At 43.2% G+C, this 12456-nt stretch overlaps 1 protein-coding gene across 2 annotated transcripts in view; it reads left to right on the top strand.

Annotated features, from left to right (window-relative positions):
- The window catches only part of CARPA (Carbonic anhydrase-related protein A), a 238089-nt gene that overhangs the window by 184722 nt on the left and 40911 nt on the right, over positions 1 to 12456 (top strand). For both annotated transcript variants that reach the window (XM_071665915.1, XM_071665914.1), the window contains one exon: positions 11986 to 12177. In XM_071665915.1, the coding sequence (XP_071522016.1) occupies positions 11986 to 12177 (192 nt within the window). The remainder of the gene's footprint in view (positions 1 to 11985; positions 12178 to 12456) is intronic.

Raw genomic sequence — 12456 nt, 5'->3', positions numbered from 1 at the left:
CCCTGCTCGAGCCTTCCGGGCTTACGTTCGAACTTCGAGTCCTCCACTCTCAGAAGGACGTGGGATGTCAGTGATGTCGTGGAAGTCGTTGCCATCTGAAGGGTATTACGGATTCGAACGTGATAACTGAAAGGATTATTTAAAGCCTTGAAAAGTTTGCCTTGAAGGGTATAAACCGAACACACAAGACCCGCTGGATGGCTCGCCTGGGAAGAGAGGCCTCAGGGATGATTCTCAAACGATCTGAAGAATAAGATCAAGTAAAGGATTTTTCTTTTTTACGAGAGCTAGGCTAGGATGACGCCCGAAGGGACTTAAAAAAGAGGGTTTGAAGGAGGAAGTCAATCGCTACTTTATCACAAGCATCAAGATTTATAAACAGAAACCACCTGAAAAATGTATGTGAATGAAGGATTTTTCCTGTAGGACATCTCCCGATGGTACTAAGGAAGGGTTTAAAGGAGGTCGATTGCTATAACTTGACGTATATGATCTACACACACACACACACACACACACACACACACACGGACAATGGCTTGGAGTCCTTGTATAGCCTGGTGGACAATTGACCCCGAAGGATTAGTTGGTCTATACCGAGTATGAGTCCTGGAGAACGACAGAGATGGGAGACAAGCGCAACTGAAGAACACCAGGTCTAGGATCGTAAATGACCTCGATAGTGAACGACCTGTGAAAAGAGGACAAAGAGGCAGTGACTTGAATGACCTGTGAGGTCACCGACCCTCGAATGACCTGTGAGGTCACCGACCCTCAAAGAAGACTAGTAGCCGGACCTGATGGCCGAAGCGCAGCTGATAGGCAAGGTGACCTTGAGCTTTACGGCTATGGTGATTTGAGAGAGAGAGAGAGAGAGAGAGAGAGAGAGAGAGAGAGAGAGAGAGAGAGAGAGAGAGAGAGAGAGAGAGAGAGAGAGAGACTGGACGACCTGAAGAAAGAGAGATAGTTTTAAGCTTTAGTGACCTGAGAGAGAGACGGAACGACCAGGAGAAAGAGAGAAGAGAATTTTAAGCTCTAGTGACTTGAGATAGAGCGAACGACCAGGAGAAAGAGAGACAATTAAGCTTTAGCGACCTGAGAGAGACGGAACGACCAGGAGAAAGAGAGATAATTAAGCTTTAGCGACCTGAGAGAGACGGAACGACCAGGAGAAAGAGAGATAATTAAGCTTCTTGTGACCTGAGATAGAGCGAGCGATCTGAAGAAAGAGAGACAATTAAGCTTTAGTGACCTGAGAGAGACGGAACGCCTTGAAGATTAAGCTTTAGCGACCTGAGAGAGACGGAACGCCCTGAAGAAAGAGAGACAATTAAGCTTTAGTGACCTGAGAGAGACAGAACGCCCTGAAGAAAGAGAGACAATTAAGTTTTAGCGACCTGAGAGAGACAGAACGCCCTGAAGAAAGAGAGACAATTAAGCTTTAGCGACTTGAGATAGACAGAACGCCCTGAAGAAAGAGAGACAATTAAGCTTTAGCGACCTGAGAGAGACAGAACGCCCTAGAGAAAGAGAGATAATCAAGCTTCTTGTGACCTGAGATAGAGCGAGCGACCTGGAGAGGGCGAGATGACTGAACCTCGAGACGATAAACCATCAGTAAAGGGGAAGAAGGTGAAGGTGAGGGTTCCTTCATCAGTCAGTCGTGTCGTGTCTTTATGGACCCACACACACACACGACAGACAAGTGGAAAGCTATAAGGTCGATCGCCTAACTACCCACGCAGGCCAGGGTCGACCAGCTAGTAGTAGTACTCCTCGAGGCTTTTCAAACGAGCCGGTAATGGCGTAATTACGTAGTTGGATGATTGTATCCACCTGTAATGAATGTAATTGTCGTCAGCCCCCTTCTCATTCCTTCTCCCCTCTCTCTCTCTCTCTCTCTAATTATAGGTGGGGGTTTAAGGGCCTTTTACTGGTGAGAAATTATTCCTGTAGACAGCGAAGGCCATTTTTCTCCCATCTCGCCCGAGATGGGATTTCCCGAAGACCTGCGTTGCTAAGGAATGGGGGAAGAAGAAGGAAGGGGTATGGTCTTCGGTGGGTGGGCGATGGGGGGAGGGTGGTCTTCGTCTTCGCGCGGACCACCCTGCCGCAGTGTGGCAGCGTCGCACCGGGCGTAAAATCTTAATTAGGGAACGACTAAACTTAATGAGAAACTACGAAGGAAAAAAAAAAAGAAAAAAAAATAGAGTAGGAGAGGAAATTTTCATAATTTGGACAAATGAATCGCGATTAAGGGTTCCCTTCCTCCCCTTCCCCCTTCCCCTTCCCCTTCCCCCTTCCTTTCCCTAGACCTCCGCGAGAGGCAAGAAACTGAGGAAATTTAAAGAAAAAAAAGAAAAGAAATAGATTATTAAAAAAGAAAGAAAGAAGAAAGAAAAGTGCAGAAGAAAAGAAATAGATTATTGAAAAAAGAAAGAAAGAAGAAAGAAGTGCATAAGAAATAGATTATTAAAAAAAGAAAGAAAGAAGTGCAGAAGAAAAGAAATAGATTAGAAAGAAGTGCAAAATAATGCCTTGTTTTGACAGATTCTTCAAGGAAAAAAAAGAAAGAAAAATAGGTTCAATTTCAACGAATTTGTCTGAACGCATTTACAGAGATGGGGAAAAAAAAAGAGCGGGGGAAAAAACCTAAATTGGCGTTGAGGAAAGGGAGGAAAAAACAAACATTCGCAGGCAAAAAAGAACACGAAAAAAATACATTCGCTGGAAATAAGGGAAAAAAACTATGATTGCGGGGAAAAAAATGGGGATAAACTGAAATCAAGGGAGGAAATAAAAGAAGAGGGAAAAAACTAAAATCAGCGAGGGAAAAAAAAGGGGGGTGGGAAAATTACCTTTGAAAATATTTCCGTGTCATATATTTTTTCTAAAGCTCGTTAAATCATATTTTGCAGGTCCAACGTGGCTTTGTTTGATTGGCGACTTTGGAATGTATTATCTCTGCACAGCATGACTACAATCATTGTTGTTGTTGTTGTTGTTGTTGTAAACATTTTTTTTGGGGGGGGTGGTGGGAGGGGAACGAAGGGAGGAGGAGGAGGAGGAGGAGGAGAGAGGAAGGAGAGTGGGGTGGGGTGGTGGGTGTGTTGTTTGGGTAGGAGGAGAGATCCAGGTAGGGAGAGAGAGAGAGAGAGAGAGAGAGAGAGAGAGAGAGAGAGAGAGAGAGAGAGAGAGAGAGAGAGTGTTCATACATCCCCCTGACCACACATATGTAGGCAGACTGCAGGATGTAGAAGAAAAGCATTTGGTCTTTAGCATTGTCAAAAAAGAAAAGAAAAGAAAAAAAAAAAAGGTCCTTTGGAAGGAAAAAATCTAAAGTTTATTTACAGACTTTGGAACGAGAAAAAAAATTCGACAAAGTCAGGTTTGACCACATCACAACACGTTTATATAAATGATAGTCATTGAGGAAATTCGTTCCTGAAAGACGATACATACAGCTCCTGTACTTCTTCGTAAACCCATGTGTCTTCAATGGGAAACTCCCACCTCTTCGGGTACTTCAGCAATGCCATTTACATCAGGGGTGCAAGACCGTCTTAAAACTGACGGTGGAGAAGCGTATTCATTGTATAATTTGGCGCCAAATCACGAGGCAACTGTCCAGTCATTCTTGTTCTTCTATCTCACCTTCTTCATCTATACTTAATCTTCATTTTTCGTTCTCTACTATACTATTATCCACTTTTTGTTCTCCATGATTAGTTCAACCGTTCTTTCCTCTCCATGTCTAGTTCATCCACTTTCATTCCTTCTTTCGTATATAATTAGTCTGTTTTTTTTTCAATATTAAGTTCACCAGTTCATCATTACTTTCATTTACCCTCCATAGACAGTTCATCCATGTGCTTTTCCCTCCATAACCAGTTCACCCATATTTTATTCCCTCCATAACCAGTTCATCCATGCGTTTTTTTTCCTCCATAAACAATTCATCCATGCTTTTTTTCCCCTCCATAACCAGTTCACCCATACGTTTTTCCCCATAGCCAGTTGAGCCATGCATTTTTCCCCCATAGCCAGTTCATCCATGCATTTTTACCCCATAGCCAGTTCATCCATGCATTCTTCCCCCATAGCCAGTTCATCCATGCATTTTTCTCCCCATAGCTACTTCCTCCTCGTACATCTTCCCCCTGTAGCTACTTCCTCCACTCTCCACCCTCCATGGTCAATCCTCCAGGCTCTAATTTCCTCGGGTCTTTTCCCGTCACTCATTAATTGAACTTTCATTCCTTCTTTCGTATATAATTAGTCTGTTTTTTTTTCAATATTAAGTTCACCAGTTCATCATTACTTTCATTTACCCTCCATAGACAGTTCATCCATGTGCTTTTCCCTCCATAACCAGTTCACCCATATTTTATTCCCTCCATAACCAGTTCATCCATGCGTTTTTTTTCCTCCATAAACAATTCATCCATGCTTTTTTTCCCCTCCATAACCAGTTCACCCATACGTTTTTCCCCATAGCCAGTTGAGCCATGCATTTTTCCCCCATAGCCAGTTCATCCATGCATTTTTACCCCATAGCCAGTTCATCCATGCATTCTTCCCCCATAGCCAGTTCATCCATGCATTTTTCTCCCCATAGCTACTTCCTCCTCGTACATCTTCCCCCTGTAGCTACTTCCTCCACTCTCCATCCTCCATGGTCAATCCTCCAGGCTCTAATTTCCTCGGGTCTTTTCCCGTCACTCATTAATTGAACTCGAGAAGCGTGTGGGATAATCCCGGGCCTAGACTGATATAGATTTCCAACTCGAAATTAAATTCCCACCTGATAATGACTTTTGATTCTTAAATGTGTATTACGGACCTCGACCAAATGGGAAAACGTAGTAACTTCAAGATCGCCTAAATTATCCCCAGTGGAAAGGGTTGTATTATAAGATTTGACGTTTCAGGAAAGTGGATTTTGTATTTAAGTCGATGAGTCGGGTTCGTGTTTCAACTGTGTCGTATTAATTATTAAAGAAATGCTAAATTACACTTTCGTGTAATAATCACATCTCTTCGTTGTATATCAACTGACTGTAATATTCCTCTCTTGTCTCCCCTGATGATGTGATTATTACACGAAAGTGCACTTGGGAGCTTATGGTGTTTCGTTTTCCCCGTGGTCTCATAGGAATATCTTGATCACGCGCAAAATTGTGATCCTTTCCAATATATATATATATATATATATATATATATATATATATATATATATATACGTATGATCACACTGATCCGTGATGATAGTATGACGATGAAATCGCACTTCAGCATGAGTTTACACAATTCTATTTAACATGTAATTTTTCTATACATGTGGCACGACATGTTTCGTGGAGACAGTCTCAAGTCATCATCAGGTGCCAGTACTTAACAAAGTTATTCAAATCCCAACATCACACTTGAGTCCCGCCGTCCAACACCAATCTGTACAGGCCAACCACTGTCTGCTTTGTCTGGCAGTAACCGTTGTAAGGGAGAGTGATTAAGGGGGGTCACGTGGCGGAGGTTGACCTGGGTAGCTGGGTGTGTCTTGAACAACTCTTTTTATGTTTTCGTGTTTTGTCAATTTTCTCATAATGATTTGGTTAATACTAGGATGGGATTTAAGATTGCCTAGGGAGAAAGTAAAATTCTTAGTATTAGCAAATAGGACAGATTCAATGACGTTACGTGTGGCATAATCAGCAGAGGGGTATGGAATGACGGGATTTTCAAGATCTATGGCCAGGGTGATCATTTTCATGACAATGTTTAGCGATCGCATTACTTTACTCGTCACCCGCGGTGGATAAAGACCATCACCCGCGGTGGATAAAGACCATCACCCGCGGTTGACAGGACCATCATCCGCGGCTGACAGGACCATCACCTATGCTGGCGAAGACCCTTCCTCTCGCAGCAAGTAAGGGCCTTCGTTAAGTCTCCCAGCTGACGCAGGACTTCCCATGTTTACCAACCAGTATGAGACCCGGAGTTAGAGCAATCTGTTCCACACCCATCCCACCTCCCTCCCTCCTGCTGCTGTTCCCTTAAGGGCTCTTCTGTTGCCTCCACTTCCCCCCCACTCACCCACCCACCCCACCCACCCACCCACCCACCCACCCAACTCACCCAACCCACCCACCCAACCCACGCCCACTGAAGAAAGTGGCTAAGATGTTTAAAAGTTCCGGTTGTTCGAATCCTTCTTGGTCCGTCACAAACCTACTTCACATTTAAGGGGAGGAGGAGGAGGCGCCAGCCCCCTCCCTCGTCGTCTGCTGGTGTAATTAATCTAACTTCTACTCTACTTCAGCTCCTCCAGTGCCACTGTCCTTGAGGCTTGGGAGTAATACGATCCTTAAGGAGCACGACGGAACCTACGATCCTTGAACACGACGGTACGATCGATCCTTGAACACGTCGGTACGATCCTCAAGCGGTACAATCCTTGAGCACGACGGTACGTACGATCCTTGAACACGACGGTACGATCGATCCTTGAACACGACGGTACGATCCTCAAGCGGTACAATCCTTGAGCACGACGGTACGTACGATCCTTGAACACGACGGTACGATCGATCCTTGAACACGACGGTACGGTTCCTTAAGCAGTGCGATGTCTGAGCTTATCATCCCTACATAAGTCACTGATAATTGGTTAACTCCCATTACGTTTTCTTTAACAACCCCATTTCTGTGAAAATACCACAAGAAGCCAGAAGACTCACTGACGAAGACATCTTAAAGAAAACTTCCTCAGAAACTGAGAACACAGAATAATCTTTCATTATATGTTAGACCACAAGAGTAAAGCATTCTCCTTCTACCAATTTTCCTTGATGATATAAAGGTCATGTATAGATGATGTTTGTATAGTCCCATCGTCCCCTATGTATGTACATTTTGGCACTATCTTCCCTACATTCCCTCACATTCATGAAATGGTTCTATTTCAATGTAAATTTTCTTCTTCGTTCTCCAGATTCTTCAATGATCAATTAATCATCTATTCGTTCTTCTATTGTCTATCATTTTCCATCTATCCTTCTGTTTGTCTTTCCCTTTTGCTATCCTCCACCAGCATATATATATATATATATATATATATATATATATATATATATATATATATATATATATATATATATAGCCTTGTAAATGAAAAAAAGAAATGGGATATATAGATAAATGAACTGACATGAATAAGTAGATGTGTAGACACCCTAAGTAGATAAATTCCTGAGCAAGATGGGGTAGATCTCTCTCTCTCTCTCTCTCTCTCTCTCTCTCTCTCTCTCTCTCTCTCTCTCTCTCTCTCTCTCTCCCACCCTCATAAACTTCATATGCAAATTAGCGAGTTGCGCTTCTGCAGTTATGAGCAGAGGCATAAACACTGGTTTAGCATTCAGTTTCCCCCCCCCCCATCCGCTTGACTTGGGATGGACAGAATGGAACGGAAAGAAACGAGAGCAGCGGAACGTGGAACGGGAGAGAGAGAGAGAGAGAGAGAGAGAGAGAGAGAGAGAGAGAGAGAGAGAGAGAGAGAGAGAGAGAGAGAGAGAGCAGCTGTGCAGTTTCTGCAGCGCATCTGTTGCACATGATTCGCCCCGCTGATGTAGATTGAAGGGGGGGGGGAGGGGGTTGATGTGGGGGGGGGTTGAGGAGGGGGATTGAAGTGGGGGGTTGAAGTGGGGGATTGATGCGGGGGTTGAGGTGGAGGGTTGAAGTGGGGGATTGATGTGGGGGTTGAGGTGGTGGATTGAAGTGGGGGTTGAGATGTGGGACTTGAGGTGGGGGGAGGGAGGGGGGATTTTAATGTTGTATCGCAGTCCTATTTGCGACGCGTGGACTTCAGCTAGACGTATACATTGGTTCTGCGACCGTGGATCGTAGTGTACGTCAGGTCTGCGTCTTGTTTGGTTTTGCGTGAGGTGCAGCTTTACGTCAGGTTGTGGTTTACGATGAGTGTGGTTTACGTTAAGTGTGGTATAAGGTATGTGTGGATTACGTAAGGTGTGGTTTACGTAAGGTGTGGTTTACGTCAGGTGTGGTTTACGTCAGGTGTGGTTTACGTCAGGAATGATCTAAGTCAGTTGTGCTTTACGTCAGATATGGTTTACGTCAGATATCATTTACGTAGGGTATAACTTTTACGTCAGGTATGGTTTACGTCATGTGCTATTTACGTTAGCTATGCTTTACGTCAGACATGGTTTACGTCAAGTATTATTTAAGTCAGGTGTGGACTATGCCTTCATGCGCAATCTCTAGTGTTCCTGTTTTTGTTTTTCTATTGTTACCATCCACAATGAGCTCTTCTTTTCTTTCTTCATTCCTTCTTTCATTATTTCATTCCGGTGTTACGTCTCTCATCTATTTCTATCTCGTGCTTCCGTCATACTTATATTTGAACTCCTTTTTTCTTTCTTTCCTTTTTCTCTCAGCCTTTCTCTTTTATTCTTTCTGTCGTGTGTCTCTTACTTCCTTCCCTTCGTTGATTTCTTTCCTATTGCTTCTTTCATCTTAATAATCAGCATTCCTCTGTTGCTTCTTTCATCTTAATAATCAGCATTCCTCTGTTGCTTCTTTCATCTTATTACTCAGCATTCCTCTATTGCTTCTTTCATCTTATTAATCAGCATTCCTCTATTGCTTCTTTCATCATATTAATCAGCATTCCTCTATTGCTTCTTTCATCTTATTACTCAGCATTCCTCTATTGCTTCTTTCATCATATTAATCAGCATTCCTCTTTTGCTTCTTTCATCTTATTAATCAGTACTCCTCTGTTGCTTCTTTCATCTTATTAATCAGCATTCTTCTATTGCTTCTTTCATCTTATTAATCAGCATTCCTCTATTGCTTCTTTCATCATATCAATCAGCATTCCTCTGTTGCTTCTTTCATCTTATTAATCAGCATTCCTCTATTGCTTCTTTCATCTTATTACTCAGCATTCCTCTATTGCTTCTTTAATCTTATTAATCAGCATTCCTCTATTGCTTTGTTCATCATATTAATCAGCATTCCTCTATTGCTTTGTTCATCTTATTGGTCTGTATTCCTCTGTTGCTTCTTTCATCTTCATAACCTTGTGTACTTTTGTTAATTCCTTCATCTTTATTACCCTGTACTCCTCTATTGTTTCTTTCATTTTTCTTACCTCGCTTCTCCATGAAGTGCCTGAAGGCGTTGTGTGCGAGTTAGGGCGTAGGAAGGGTAGGGCGTATGGAGGGTAGGGCGTACGGAGGGTAAGGCGTAGGGAGGGTACGGCGTAAGGGAGACTAAGACGCAGGGAGGGTAAGAGGTAGGGAGGGTAAAGCAGAGGGAGGGAAGGACATAGAGAGGGTAGGACGGAGGAAGGGTAGGACTTAGGAAGGGTAGGACTTAGGGAGGGTAGGACTTAGGGAGGGTAGGACTTAGGGAGGGTAGGACTTAGGGAGGGTAGGACTTAGGGAGGGTAGGACTTAGGAAGGGTAGGACTTAGGAAGGGTAGGACTTAGGAAGGGTAGGACTTAGGGAGGGTAGGACTTAGGGAGGGTACAGTGCTCACAACACATCACCTTTAGACACCATCTGTTTATAAAGAGGGGGGTTAGAGTCATGTGGCTACACTCCTTTCTCTTTTCTTCCCCTCCTTTCTTTTGTCACTAACTCACTCTTCTTTTTTTATTCCACTTACATATTCCTTTTTATTTCCCCCTGTCATTCCTTTTATTTTCCCCCTGTCTTTCCTTTTTATTTCCCCCTGTCCTTCCTTTTATTTTCCCCCTGTCTTTCCTTTTTATTTCCCCCTGTCATTCCTTTTATTTTCCCCCTGTCTTTCCTTTTTATTTCCCCCCGTCTTTCCTTTTTATTTTCCCCCTGTCTTTCCTTTTTATTTTCCCCCTGTCATTCTCTTTCTTTTTCCCCTGTTATTCCTTTTTATTTTCCCCAGTCTTTCCTTTTATTTTCCCCTGTCATTCCTTTTCTTTTTCCTCCTGGCTTTCCTTTTTATTTTCCCCCGTCTTTCCTTTTTATCTCCCCCTGTCTTTCCTTTTTATTTCCCCCTGTCATTCCTTTTCTTTTCCCCCTGTCATTCCTTTTCTTTTTCCTCCTGGCTTTCCTTTTTATTTTCCCGTCTTTCCTTTTTATTTTCCCCTGTCTTTCCTTTTTATTTTCCCCTGTCATTCCTTTTCTTTTTTCCCCTACTAAGTCTCTGCCCCCTTTTTCTCGTTTACCATCCCTTTTTCTTTTTCCCCGCCATCCCCTTCTTTTTCCCCTGTCAGTCTCCCCCCCCCCCCTTTTTCCCCCTTCGAAATACTCCTTTTACCTTATCGGCCATGAACTCCTCCCTACGCTATTCCCTTTTTTCCCTCTGTAAAAGCACTCGCTTTTACAACCACCAAACGTTTTCTTTACCACCGTAGTAACCCTTTTTCCTATTCTCTTATCTATTTTCCTTTTCTAACCCTTCTCCTACCAACCCTTTTCGTGAATCAACTATGCCAATTCTTTTTCTAATTCAATCAACCCTTTTTCATTTCCCCTACAAATCCTATTCTTTTCCCCCTACTAATCCTTTTCTTTTCCCTTACTAATCCCTTTCTTTTTTTTTACCCTCCTAATCCTTTTCATTTACTCCTGCCAATCCTTTTCTTTCTCCTCTTTCCAACATTGTGTTTTCCTTCCACTTGCTATTTCTTTCCCCCTCACCATATTATCTTTACCCTTTCTATTCTCTTCCTTCTTTTTTTTCCTCCTCATCTTTCCCGTTTCGCATTTCTCATTTCTTTCATTTGATTTCGATTCTTTCCGTCACATCTCTCCCGTCTCTCCTCATTATAGTGTATCGGGTCCTCTTCATTTCCTCTTTCGTTCTGCCTTTCCATTTTTGTGTTTCGTTCATGTCCATCATCTCATTTTTTTTCCCTTCTCATTAAGCTTATGGAGACATTCTTTAGCGCTCTCTCTACTCTCTCTCTCTACTCTCTCTCTCTCTCTCTCTCTCTCTCTCTCTCTCTCTCTCTCTCCATTTGCTGCATCCACCTTCTAGCCATCTACACATCTCTATGTCCTAGTCTGCCTTAATGCTCTCTCTCTCTCTCTCTCTCTCTCTCTCTCTCTCTCTCTCTCTCTCTCTCTCCCTCTCTCTCTCTCTCCCTCTCTCTCTCTCTCTCTCTCTCTCTCTCTCTCTCTCTCTCTCTCTCGCTCTCTCACTTTCCTAACTGCTCTCAGGAAATGTGGAGGACAGGGCAGCCACTCCCCTCGGCCTCCCAAAGCTCACTCAGATATATTAACCCAAGTGGGAGTTCACGCCATGCACTCTACCACCGAGTACCACTGGAGAACCACTTAGTATCACTGAAAATCTCTGTCCATTACCACTGTGTATTACTGAGCACCAGGGAGTACCACTAAGTAACACTAAATGCCACTGAATGCCACTAAGTGCCACTGAACACCACAAAGAACTTCTGTTAACCACTGGGAACAGAGGGACGAGTCAACAACGGTGGATGTCTCTTTCTGGACCAGTTCTGTTGCCTCTGCTGTGATGTCTGTTTTTTTCTCTTTTTTTTTTCAGTGTGATATCTACGATGGAGGGAGAGAGAGAGAGAGAGAGAGAGAGAGAGAGAGAGAGAGAGAGAGAGAGAGAGAGAGAGAGAGTGTGTGTGTGTGTGTGTGTGTGTGTGTGTGTGTGTGTGTGTGTGTGTGTTTTCAAGCATTTTGTTATTATCTTCCTCTTATTCTATTTCTCCATCTCATCATCATCTCCTCTCTCTCTCTCTCTCTCTCTCTCTCTCTCTCTCTCTCTCTCTCTCTCTCTGTATATATGAGGAGGCCAGATTCACCTCTCCCACGGCTCCCGCATCCATGGGGGAACCACACACACACACACACACACACACACACACACACAGAGAGACACATACTCCTCTTAACAACCCTCTCTCCCCCCGTGGCTGATAACAATGGTCCCTTTCCTTGCAGATCTCGGGCACGCTCCACAACACGGGCCAGAGCGTGATCTTCAAGGTGGAGAAGGGCACGAAGCAACACATTAACATCACAGGAGGGCCCCTCGTCTACAAGTACAGGTTCGAGGATCTGTACATCCACTTCGGGGCTGCGAATGATCAAGGCTCCGAACACCAGATCAACGGAGCTACCTTCCCCGCGGAGGTGTGTGGCTTAAGGTGTTAATGAAGTAGTAGTAGTAGTAGTAGTAGTAGTAGTAGTAGTAGTAGTAGTAGTAGTAGTAGTAGTAGTAGTGCTGGTGGTAGCAATAGTAGAAGTAGTAGTAGAAGTGGTAGCAGTTGTACTAGTGTGTGTGTGTATATATATATATATATATATATACATATATATATATATATATATATATATATATATATATATATATATATATATATATATATATATATATATATATCTTTCATACTATTCGCCATTTCCTGCATT

Source organism: Panulirus ornatus, chromosome 10, assembly GCF_036320965.1.
Source record: "Panulirus ornatus isolate Po-2019 chromosome 10, ASM3632096v1, whole genome shotgun sequence".
Classification (NCBI taxonomy): domain Eukaryota; kingdom Metazoa; phylum Arthropoda; class Malacostraca; order Decapoda; family Palinuridae; genus Panulirus; species Panulirus ornatus.
The sequence above is the reverse complement of the archived record's forward strand: the minus strand, read 5'-3'. Positions and strand labels throughout refer to the sequence as shown.